This window comes from Bombina bombina, chromosome 3 (genome assembly GCF_027579735.1).
Source record: "Bombina bombina isolate aBomBom1 chromosome 3, aBomBom1.pri, whole genome shotgun sequence".
Lineage (NCBI taxonomy): Eukaryota > Metazoa > Chordata > Amphibia > Anura > Bombinatoridae > Bombina > Bombina bombina.
In genome coordinates this window covers 248,031,488-248,044,673 of record NC_069501.1, presented here as the reverse complement: position 1 = coordinate 248,044,673, position 13,186 = coordinate 248,031,488, and the positions used below count along the sequence as shown (strand labels likewise).

Genomic DNA, 13,186 nt, shown 5'->3' with positions numbered 1-13,186 from the left:
TGTTTGCCAGAGGCTGTTGCCAATAAAAATGTAACATCTAGGAAGTATAAGTGTTTATTACCCTTCAAGAAGCCATATTCCTATAGGGACAGTCATTTGGTGGTCGTGTCCAGCCACATCTGTTTGGTTGGAATGAATGGGGTTTTCCAGTGACTTTGAAATGTTAATACCAATTTATAATAAATGTGTCGTTAGTTTACAGGATTTTTTGGGGAGGTCGTTTAAAAGGGCAATCTGTGGAGTTAGTGTGAAAGGTTCTTAAAATATAAATTTAAAAATGCCCTTTTACTCCATTACATAAAGGAGAAAATTATCTTACAGTACCACCAAATGTGTGAAAGTGAGCCGTGATCTCCACACCCCCTACAACAGCTCATTGAGGCTAAAAATATTAATTTTATTTAAATAAAATGTATTAAAATATATTTTATTAAAATAACTTTTTTTCAACTATGTGTTCAAAGGGAGAGGTGAAGTCAAGGCATGATTAACAAAAAATGGCACTTGTTTGGGCATCACTGGACTGCCTCACTCCTGAGGCATTAAGTGATTGCCCAGTGAGCCTGATACCAGCATGCTACTATGCAATCTCCATTTTCAGTGTACAATAGCTGACTATATAGACAATAACAGTCATATTTGACTGTTACTGGATAGCCTCCCATGCAGGCATCCAGAAACAGTATGAAATACATGCTGGTTGCAGTGTCCACCTCCTGGAATGGAGTTACCCGTTATCCTGCTCACAGACAAGTATGCGATCAAAGGGACATGTCCCTACGATTACTGGCCTGGGTTGACATCCATTATAGTATTTCTGCACTAGTAAAGTGTGCATAAATAGTGTAGTCTCATCACTGTAGGCAAGACCCACTCTCTGACTACCCAAGATACACAGCCGCAGTACAGGGTACGACGTATGTCCTTAATTCTGACTCTACAATATTCTAAACTGTGGTTGCTTGATCTGAATTAAAGGGACAGTCAACACCAGAATGGTTGTTGCTTAAAAGGATAAATAATCCCTTTATTACCTATTCCCCAGTTTTGCATAACCAACACAGTTATAATAATACACGTTTTACCTCTGTAAACCTCAGCAGTATGCCCCCTTATTTCAGTTGTTTTGACAGACTTGTATTTTAGCCAATCAGTGCTCACTCATTGGTAAATTCACGCACGTGAGCTCAATGTTATCTATATGAAACACATGATCTAACGCCCTCTAGTGGTGAAAAATTGTCAAAATGCATTTAGATTAGAGGCGGCCTTCAAGGTCTAAGAAACTAGCATATGAACCTCCTAGGTTTAGCTTTCAACTAAGAATACTAAGAGAACAAAGCAAAATTGGTGATAAAAGTAAATTGGAATGTTGTTTAAAATTGAATACCCTAATTGAATCATGAAAGTTTTTTTTGGACTTGACTGTCCCTTTAAGGTTCAGTGGTTATTTGGTGCATGAAATGATATGAGACTGTTTTCCACTGCTGCGATTAGATGTGGTACTGCCATAGCCATTCCGCTTAAATTTTCTAGCTCGCCAACGGAAGCAGGGTTCTTAACATCAAGGCAAAGTCCCTTATCTGTATTGTCCATACTTAGGATCTTTTCAGTTAGCTCTCGGTACTGCTCTGTTAGTGATTCAAAAACTCCTCTTTCTAGTATCAATGCTATCTTCTGCTCAAATCTGTTGTATATGTCATCTAGATGGTGCGCCATAGGAAGATTTGTTTTTTTTTTTATAGTCGTCGCTGATGTAATAATGTTGATCTTGTAGTTGCAAGTAACCCGTGTTAACGGGGGGGGGGGGGGATGGGGTTCTAGCCTAATAAGAAGCCACTGCTATAGGCCTTCGGGGTCCAGTCAGCCGATCCAGATTCACAAATACAGCAGAATATTAGAGATAGGGAATCTTCAGTATATCGTGATTCTATAATGCAATTTATCTTGAGTAGATGCTGTAGAAGGTACTTAATAATCAGCAGATTATTGTAGATCATCAGGAGCTCCTGAGAAAGTGACCGCTGCGTGGATACGCCCCATCTATCTTTTTAAACAACAAAAATTCTGGTGTTGACAGTCTCTTTAAATACTGAGTTTCCCATTTAAAGGGACATTATACACTAGATTTTTCTTTGCATAAATGTTTTGTAGTAGATCCATTTATATAGCCTATACAGTTTTTTGTTTTTTTTTTAAATGTAGTTTTGCTTTTTTTTAAATAACATTGCGCTGATTTTCAGACTTCTAACCAAGTCCTGAAGTTTTATGAGAATACTACTCCGGCTTGCTCCTGTTTGTGTAAAGAGTCTTTTCATATGCAGAGGAAGGGGGAGGGGTCTTAATATTTCCCACTTTCAGTGGGTGTTCTAGCTAATCCTTTTAACAGAGCTAAACTGGGAGCTTCTAAGTAAGTTTTTAAACCGTTTTATCTGTGCATATTATTCTTTAAAGTAGTGTCTATTACATGCAGGAAAATTAAAATTGGTGTATACTGTCCCTTTAAGATAAGTATAGATTTTTTTAGTGATAATAATCTAATTTTAAACCCACACATGGGTTTCAAACACCTTTTTTGTGTCATTGAAAAGAAAAAAATTTTTAGGAAATAACACACAAAAAAGAAATCATTCAGAAGTGTAGTTTTATTTCTGAGTATCAATAAATCCAACAACATATTTCTAAATTTGGTAGAATATGTAAATACAGAATCTTTTTTTTCCTAGGTAACAAAATTTCATTATTTTTTTCACAAGTAATGATAGGATCATGTATCAATTAGAATATTTACTGATTATGATTGCACCGTTGATTAAATGACCACCTGTTTGGTTATAGGGTGATACTTGCATGGCGTCTGTAGCCATGTCATAATGTATCTGTGATGGTTGTACACAAGGATTTATTATGTATTTCCTACCAAAAACAAGATGCTATTAAACAATCTTACTTTTTCATGATTAGAATTTTAATTACACAAAGGACCTTTAATGAGTCGCTTTCCCTTGTTTGTATAAAACATCTGATTTTCTTGTAGCTTAACTTCAATTTCTGAGGTTACAGTTCCTTCAGCTTTAGTAACCAAAGTCATTAGTCATAAATATAGATATGATTAGCATAACTTCTTATTCTTTTGTACTCCCCCCATTCTGTTTATACATAATTTATATAAATGTGTAATCTGTTTAGAGAATGATTTCTTAATGTAATTTTAATGCCCCAAATAAAACAAAATATGCAAAAGCATTTAAGGCCTATATTTAGCTCAAGTAAGTTGTATTAATACTTCTATAAACAACAACAAAAACTCACTAACAGGTAAACCAGCAAAGTCAAATTAAAAAAACAATTATAATTGTTCTTATTCAAAAACATATTATGAGTATAACGTCTAAAAATCAATGTTTTACAATGAAAAAGATTAAAAAAAGGAATTTAGCAATAAAGTACAAGGAATGCTCACAATACAAATTATAATTACATACTGCATATTGGATAAATGCAAATTTCTGTTCATTCTATATATTAGACAGACGATACACTACTTTTATTTATTCTTTTAAACACAGCAAAGGTTTGTGCGTCATACCAATGTGTTATTTTGTGATTGCCAAATGCAAGTAGAAACAAGGCACTATCAACCTTTGGTTCTTTTATAGCATGGAAAAAGAATGCAAACACATTCACCTGCCAATTATTAGCTCTGATATGATCTAATAACATTAAAACATGATTTGCGTTAGATATGTCCATTTGGTTCCTTCGTGAGGATCTGAACGTGGAAGTAGGCGGCTGCTCCTGCCATTCGGATTTATTTCTGTATCTATGCAAATCCAGATCTTAATGTGGTGATCTTTCACTAGAATAAATACGGCTCCGAAAAGAGGCGGATGCCTACTTCCGCATTAGGATCCTCAAAAAGATCCGAATCCACATACTCAATCTGTGTATACTCCATTTTTAAATGTATCCACAGAGTAAAAAGAGAAAGCTCCTATCTACAGCATGCGTAAAATAGGAAGTACCCAAATGTTTCCAACTGTAGGATTTTAAAAAATAAATAAACAAAACAAAATCCTTGAAAATCTTTTCCAAATCAATTTAAAAAAATTCAGCAGGTGTTTAAGTCCAGCTGTATAACTGCAGCAATTATTTTCATATGTACCGTATTAATATACCAATATTTCAAAAGGCATAAATCAAAAATATATATTACACAGTAAATTTGTCATTTTTACATGACGTACAAACCTAACACAATATGAATACAGGATAAGAAAAGCACATTAACTGTATTACCTTTTGAGAAGGCATTTTAAGAACGTCCTTTAAAGAAGGCTTTTAAGAACGGTTATTCAGCTATGTAATCTCATAGCAATGATATCATTTAAAAGCAATGTGCTTAACTTTTTAAAATCAGGAATGTAAATAAATGGATGTTTATAAAATATTTTATCAAGTTTGTAAACATATTTTGCACATAATCGGCCTTTCAATGCACTGGAAAAGGTCACTGGACACAATGAAAAACCACAGGGTCAGATGTCATTGAAACTAATGAGCAGCAATATGTAAATATTTCAAAAGCGGTCTGAACCAGACTCGTAGCTCATGGGCCACACAGAACATGCTTTACACGGAACTAAGCAGCAGCTGATACTGGACTGAAATTAACTTGACCAATGTACAATAATGACTAATAAATAAAGGGTTAAGTAAACATGCTAGGTATCCACAAACCTATGGAACTAATCATTTATACACAATGCTCCAATCTACAAAGCTAAGTAACTAAGGTGCATTTTGCTTAGTTCTTTTAACAATACATCTATCACATGGCAGCCATTATAATAAGTTAAAACAATATGATTCATTCAAATAAATATTTCCTATGATGTCCAGTGTAAGAGGAATGCGCACAAAATGGATATAAATTGCCAATTGTGAAGAAGTGCTGTAAAAAGGGTCAGAGCAGTGCTTATGCCCTTTCCTGCATCTGCTCATAACCATCACTAATAAGGAGGAGTTAGCACAAAGAAGGCATCACTTGAAGCACAGCCTAGTTTAAAAGCCAGGGCCCATAAAACTCTCCGTCTTGGTTAAGTCATCTACTATTCCTTGTGCTCCTTCTTTTACTTCCAAAATTCGACCTGGTCGTATCTAGATAAAGAACAGAAATCAAAGTTAAAAAATGTCCACTCAATATGATCTTAAAACTAAATTCAAACTTGATCATTGACCAGAAATAAAAAATACAATGCAAAACAGGAAATGCATTTTTGTGCACAGTTGAGGGGCGACAATTGGACGAGGTACACTTACTGACACTAACCATAAGGTTAATTTCAAGATTGTTTTAATGTTAATGCAACACAAATAAGGAAATTAAATCATACCTACCGTAAACCATATATTGGCTCAGTTTTTTAAGCAACATTCACTAAAGAAACAGACAACTTTTACTGGGTAGCTGCATAAAAAAAACACTTTTAATTAACTTTGCTTTAAAACTCCTCCCTTTCCTGCAACACAACACCTTAGATAAAAAGCAGTATCAAATGGAAGAAAAGCTTGGTTAATGTAGCCATGGTATGCACCTTACAGGAAGTATAATTTAATATCTGTTTATCTTGGCTCACCCTTGTAAAACCTACCAATGACAATTTGTAAAGAAGTAAAATACAAGGACAAACTACCCAGGCTAGACATGGTTGGTAAGTTAAAGGGACATTATACACTAGATTTTTCTTTGCATAAATGTCTTGTAGATGATCCATTTATATAGCCTATACAGCTTTTTTTTAAATAAATGTATTGTTTTGCTTATTTTTAAATAACATTGTTCTGATTTTCAGACTCCTAACCAAGCATACTGATGTATACCTATTCCAGCGTGCTCCTGTTTGTGTAAAGGGTCTTTTCATATGCAGAGGAATGGGGAGGGGGAGTGTTTTTTTTTGCTATACACCCACTTTTAGTGGGTTTTACAGCTAACCTATTCAACAGAGCTAAACTTGGAGCTTCTGAGTAAGTTTTTAAACAGTTTTATACTGGATTTTTATATCAGTATCTGCACATATTTTTTGTAGTAGTGTCTATTACATGCAGTTATATGAAAATGAGTGTATACAGTCCCTTTAAATTAAACAAAGCAATAATTAAATGTTCTTCCTTTGAAGTCTATCAGGATAGTCATTTTACTCACTACACATGCAAACACTCATGCTAAATCTTTCTCCCAGAAGCTCTAGCTGACATCTTGTGTGTAAATTCCAAACCTGAAGAATCATTTGCTTACGTCCACAGAGCAGAACATTCACAAATATATTTGCTTTGACAGATACAGGAAAATAAATATAAAAAAACAAACAAAGTTAATTAACAGCAATTTAGTGTATGCAAATTACAAAACACTTTAGAAATACAATTAGAACACATTCTATTCCCTTTGTTCATCATCAAGCCTGATTTCTATAAATAAACATTTGCTTATTAAATTTGAATTTCTGTTTCACAGAAGGAGGTTATCAGACTCAAAATTAAATTGCTTTTCCATGGATTCATAATCCACGAATATTGTCTCAAATATCTTTCTCTGCTTGCTTGCTGGGAGAACATTGTCACACTCAGAATGCTGTACAGTTAATGGAAGATATGCATTCTTATATCTGTCACCAGAGTGACAAACAACTTAATGAAGATTTATGCCAATATCAGCATACAGGGGACAGATACACTTAAAGGGACATTAAACACTTTGAAGTGGTAATATACAATGATAAATGGTATATATATATATATATATATATATATATATATATATATATATATATATATATATATATATATATATATATATATAAACAATATAAACAATTCTGCCATATACTTTCAGTTTTTCAGTTCCTGTTAGAAATGGAAGTGCAGAACACTGTTATATTCCACACAGCCATTGGCTGCACACTCTAGTGACCTATTAATAACTGTCCCTAATTGCCCACAGCAGCAAAAGTAACTTAAGTTACAACATGGCTGCTCCCATTGTTTTATAGACACTAAAACTTTACACCTATTTTGTCACTATTTAAACTAATGAAACTTAAAAAAAAACAAAAAAAAAAAACATGTTCTTCTCAGACGAATCTTTTCTTTGACTTCATCATTCAATCTAGCATTTATTTAGTGTTTAATGTCTCTTTAAGTATGTGGACACACTAATTATTGAGTCAAAGTGTTTCAGCCACACCCACTGCTAACAAGTGCATATCCAGCTCATAACCATAAAATCTCCTTAGACAAAAATTGGAAGTACAATATGTCATTCTGAAGGGAACAGTGACTTAAAGGGACAGTCTACACCAGCATTTTTATTGTTTAAAAAGATAGATAATCCCTTTATAACCAACACAGTTATATTAATATATGTTTTACCTCTGTGATTACCTTGTATCTAAGACTCTGCAGACTGCCCCTTTATCTCAGTGCTTTTGCCAGACATGCAGTTTAGCTAATCAGTGCAGACTCCTAAATAAGTTCACAGGAGTGAGCACAATGTTATCTATACGACACATATGAACTAGTACTGTCTATCTGTGAAAAACTTTCAAAATGCTCTGAGCTAAGAGGCAGTTTTCAACTGTTTAGAAATCAGTTTGAGTCTAGCTAGGTTTAGCTTTTCAAAAATACCACCAAGGGAACAAAGCAAATTAAATAATAAAAGTTAATTGGAAAGTTGTTTAAAATTGCATGCCCTATCTGAATCATTAAAGTTTAATTTTGACTAGACTGTCCCTTTAACTTTGCACTGTCTTAGGATGCCACAAGTCAATTTGTGAAATTTCTGTCCTACTACATCTGCCCCCGGGAACAGCAAGTCCTATTATTGAGAAGTGGAAGTGTCTAGAATCAACAACTGCCCAGACATGAAGTGGTAGACCAGGCACAACAGTAGGGCTGAAGCATGTAACAATCCCCTATCATCTATTGCAGTGTTTTTCAACCAGTGTGCCGTGGCACACTAGTGTGCCGTGAGAGATCCTCAGGTGTGCCACGGCAGACTGACAACAGTGTGACATATTTTTTAAACTTTGCTTGTTTTTTACTCCCAGTGCAGGGGTAGTTTGTAGGAGGCATGGCATAACAGCACAATACATACAGTATGTGTGTGTTTGTGTGTATGTGTATATATATATATGCTGTATTAGGCTACAATGTGTGATTTTTTTACATTTTGGGATGGTGGTGTGCCACAGGATTTTTTAATGTAAAAAAGTGTGCCACGGCAAAAAAAAGGTTAAAAATCACTGATCTATTGCATCACTGACTACAGAGTTCCAAACTGCCTCTGGAAGCAACATCAGCACAAGAACTGTGTGTCAGGAACTTAAAAAAATGGGCTGTCATGGCAAAGTAGTTGTACACAAGTTTCACATCAACATGCGCAATACCAAGCATTGGCTGGAGTGGTGTAAAGCCTGTCCCCATTAGACTCTGGAGCAGTGTAAAAATGTTCTCTGGAGTGACAAATCACTCTTCAGTATTGGCAGCCTGATGGAATAATCTGGGTGAGGCTCTGGTGTTTGATGGATAATGGTCTTGGGCTTTTTTTTAGGGTTTGAGCTGGGCCCCTTAGTTCCATTGAAAGGTCATCTTAATGCTACAGGATAAAAAGACATTTTATACAATTGTGTGCTTCCAAAGCAAGGTCCATATTGACATGGTTTGACGAGTTTAGTGTGAAGGAAGGTGACATGCACACAGCCCTGACCCCTAACCCCACTGAACACCTTTGGGATGAACTGGAATGATGACTGAGCCACACCTTCTTGTTCAATATCAGAGACTGACCTCACAAATACTCATTGAGGGAATGGTTGCCCATTCAGCCAAAACACACTCCAAAATCTTGTCAAAAACCTGCAAAGAGTTGCAGCTGTTATAGCCTGAAAGGGGGACAACGCCATATGAATGCACATGGGATGCAATAATATGATATGATCTGCATAGCTGACATTATAACTTAACTTCTATCATCACATTATTTTTAAAGCAGAAGCCCCTTGCTGAGCATGACTGGAGCTACAAGTGTCTCCTAGCAACCACTTCAAAGGCAAAGGTACTCATTTGCCCTCTTGTGGACCACAGACCCTTGTAGGGCTGTGACAGGAAGTAATGGATCCTGCACCAATAAAAGTAAAAAAAAAAAAGAAAAATAGATTTAAAATGATTAATAATACATATTGCATAATTTTCTATGATAGCACTTTCTTTTTTTTATTACAACAATAAAACAGCCTGTTTTATCAGGGAACAGTACACTAGCAAAGAAAGGAGTAGAACAACATATTGTAGGCAAGCAGATAAAGCTAGGGGAAGACAGACTGATACAATAATCTAAAAGTTATAATACTAGAAAAGTGAAGACTAGAAGTGAAAGAGAGTGTCAAACCATAGACAAGAAGAAATAAGGTACCAAATAGAGAATTAGAGATGACATTTCCCCACATTCACTACATACCTGGAAAGGTTCACTAATACCAGCCAAGCACTGCAAATTGTGACAGAAATAGCAAAGAAGAAATTCTCCTCCATTGAGTGGAATCTCGTCAGCACTAATATAAACCTAAAATACAATTTAATACACTTATTAATATCATTTGTGAACTGATACATTGGTTTTTAATAGATGCACAACAGAAACAAAATGTAATTTTGACTTTACTGTCCCTTTAATATAAACTGTTTGTGATTAATTTGTTTGTGGATATCTCAAAATCCAGTGTGCATTTCTTTTTGTCAAAAGAATCCTATTATATAAAAGGCCAAGTGTGTGTTGTCCGAAGCTGTCATGCGCAGTAGAGACAGCACGAGGACAAACACACCTGGCCTTACCTGACAATCCATGCTGTTTGCTGCGAAAGTGGGCGTGGCCGGACGGGAGTGTGGGCGTGGCCGGTGGGACTGGGCATGGTCGGGGGCATGGCCGGGTGCGGTCGACGCGATAGAGAGGGGAGAGAAGTAGAAAGAGAGGGGGAAAGACAAAAAGAGATAGGAAGGAGTTAAAGAGAGGGGGAAGAGCAGAAGAGAGGGGGAAGAGCAGAAGAGAGGGGGAAGAGCAGAAGAGAGGGGGAAGAGCAGAAGAGAGGGGGAAGTGCAGAAGAGAGGGGGAAGTGCAGAAGAGAGGGGGAAGTGCAGAAGAGAGGGGGAAGTGCAGAAGAGAGGGGGAAGTGCAGAAGAGAGGGGGAAGAGCAGAAGAGAGGGGGAAGAGCAGAAGAGAGGGGGAAGAGCAGAAGAGAGGGGGAAGAGCAGAAGAGAGGGGGAAGAGCAGAAGAGAGGGGGAAGAGCAGAAGAGAGGGGGAAGTGCAGAAGAGAGGGGGAAGTGCAGAAGAGAGGGGGAAGTGCAGAAGAGAGGGGGAAGTGCAGAAGAAAGGGGGAAGAGCAGAAGAGAGGGGGAAGAGCAGAAGAGAGGGGGAAGAGCAGAAGAGAGGGGGAAGAGCAGAAGAGAGGGGGAAGTGCAGAAGAGAGGGGGAAGTGCAGAAGAGAGGGGGAAGTGCAGAAGAGAGGGGGAAGAGCAGAAGAGAGGGGGAAGAGCAGAAGAGAGGGGGAAGTGCAGAAGAGAGGGGGAAGTGCAGAAGAGAGGGGGAAGAGCAGAAGAGAGGGGGAAGAGCAGAAGAGAGGGGGAAGAGCAGAAGAGAGGGGGAAGTGCAGAAGAGAGGGGGAAGTGCAGAAGAGAGGGGGAAGAGCAGAAGAGAGGGGGAAGTGCAGAAGAGAGGGGGAAGAGCAGAAGAGAGGGGGAAGTGCAGAAGAGAGGGGGAAGTGCAGAAGAGAGGGGGAAGTGCAGAAGAGAGGGGGAGAGAGAGCAAAATAGAGGGGAGAGAGACAGAGCAAAAGAGATGGGGGAGAGAGAGAGCAAAAGAGAGGGGGAGAGAGAGAGCAAAAGAGAGGGGGGAGAGAGAGCAAAAGAGAGGGATGGAGAGAAAGAGCAAAATAGAGGGATGGAGAGAAAGAGCAAAAAAAAGGAGAGAGACAGAGCAAAAAAAAGGAGAGAGACAGAGCAAAATAGAGGGGGGAGAGAGAGAGCGCAAAAGAGAGGGGGAGAGAGAGAGCGCAAAAGAGAGGGATGGAGAGACAGAGCAAAAGAGAGGGGGGAGAGAGAACGCAAAAGAGAGGGGGGAGAGAGAACGCAAAAGAGAGGGGGAGAGAGAGAGCGCAAAAGAGAGGGGGGAGAGAGAGAGCGCAAAAGAGAGGGGGGAGAGAGAGAGCGCAAAAGAGAGGGGGGAGAGAGAGAGCGCAAAAGAGAGGGGGAGAGGGAGCTTAAAAGAGAGGGGGAGAGAGCGCAAAAGAGAAGGGGAGAGAGGGGGAGAGAGCACAAAAGAGAGGGGGAGAGAGAGAGCTAGACGTGGGACCGCTGTACTGCAAAAAATGGCCCGTGTGACCGGGCTTTAGGACTAGTAAAAAATAAAAGAAATAAGAGGGGAATATTCCTGTACAACAGTATCCCTGATACTACACTTCCATACCATATTGTAAAGACCTGTGCAACCGCTCTGCTTACAATCACCCTCTATTCACTTCAACAGAGTCAACATGTATAAAAGGGATGTGAAACACTGACCGTGTATAAAATGTATACAAAACCCCCACAGTTTTGCAATAAACTTTCATTATATATACTGCTCTATTTTTTTGTAATTAGAATTGACAGTTTATCCAAAAGTTTTCTCCCCTTTAAATTGTTCCCAATTATCCATTTTACCTGCTGAAATGTATTACATTTTTACAAGTAGCTCCTTTACCCTTATTTCGGCATTTGAAATAGCCGATTTAGCCTGTGGTATCCCCACCTATACTGAAAGTTTCTATACTGGAGTCTAGGCTATTGACAAGCCTAAATAAACACAGCCAGCAGATGAAATTACACTCCCAGTGGGGTACAGGATATTTCAGTAATAAAATGTTTATTTTCCATTGTTCTCTCTAAGTATTTAGCTTTGGTTTACAGACAGATATAAGATAAGGAAGCAAGTCTGTGTACATAAAGTGATAACATAATGAGATCTGATATCTGTACGCTCAACCAATTTTAATAGGCTGTGGTTTAAAAGCACAAAGCTAGCTAAATATTATACACAAATAAACCTGAAAATGCAATTTCTCATACATTGTATACTCTGCAGGTGGTATAACAAGTCATTGAAAATACATTAAAGGGACACTTCACCCAAAAACTTTCTCCCCTTTAAATGATTCCCAATGATCCTTTTTACCTGCTAGAGTGTATTAAATTGGTTGCAAGTAGCTCCTTTACTCATATTTCAGCATTTGAAATAGCCGATTTAGCTTGTGGTTTCCCAACCTATACTGAAAGTTTTGATACTGGCGTATACCCTATTGACAAGCCTAAGTAAACACAGCCAGCAGAAGAGATTACACCCACAGTGGGGGCATGATAGTTAAGTAATAAAATGATAATTTTCCATTGTTCTCTCTATGTATTGAGCTTTGGTGTTCCAGACATATATAAGATAAGGAAGCAAGTCTGTGTACATGAAAGTGATAACATAATGAGATCTGATATTACCTGAAGCTCAACCCATTGTAATAGGCTGTGGTTTCAAAGCACAAAACCAGCTACTTCAGATACACAAATAAACCCGAAAATGCAATTTCTCAAATATTTTATACTCTGCAGTTGGTATAACAAGTCATTTAAAATACATTTATGGAAAAACAATTTTACAGTGTACTGTCCCTTTAAGAAAAAAACTAATTTTACAGTATACTGTCCCTTTAACTCTGAAAATTGTGTAGCTGGAGCAGCCATGCTAGTCCAATAAAGCAGATAGAAAAAATCTATAGTATTGGAATAATTTTTCTGTGTTGTAATTATTATATGGTACATGCGATTCCTCTGTAGAACCTTTTGTTAAACGTTTCCCTTGTCTAAGGAATTCTTTCTTCACTGAAAAACTAGTCTAGATTTAAAGTACCAATGATTGTTTGTTTGACTTTGTAGGATGTTTTGTTAAAACAAGGTGGTTTTAGATTTTAAAATAATGCAGAAAAAAATATTAAGTTTTTGAAGAAATTGCTGACCTGGCTACAGTCTTTACTAAAAGAAATTTCATCATCTTTAACCCAGGCGTAGGTTACATAATCATTTGTATGTCTGAAGCCAACCTAGAAA

General features: G+C 37.4%; 1 protein-coding gene across 3 annotated transcripts in view; it reads right to left on the bottom strand.

Annotated features, from left to right (window-relative positions):
* Positions 1 to 2,627: 2,627 nt before the first annotated feature.
* The window catches only part of INPP5K (inositol polyphosphate-5-phosphatase K), a 96,158-nt gene continuing 85,599 nt past the window's right edge, over positions 2,628 to 13,186 (bottom strand). For all 3 annotated transcript variants that reach the window (XM_053706242.1, XM_053706243.1, XM_053706244.1), the window contains 3 exons: positions 13,096 to 13,179; positions 9,518 to 9,622; positions 2,628 to 5,160 (listed from right to left, as the gene is read on the bottom strand). In XM_053706242.1, coding sequence (XP_053562217.1) covers positions 5,065 to 5,160; positions 9,518 to 9,622; positions 13,096 to 13,179 — 285 coding nt within the window. In that variant the 3' untranslated portion in view covers positions 2,628 to 5,064. The remainder of the gene's footprint in view (positions 5,161 to 9,517; positions 9,623 to 13,095; positions 13,180 to 13,186) is intronic.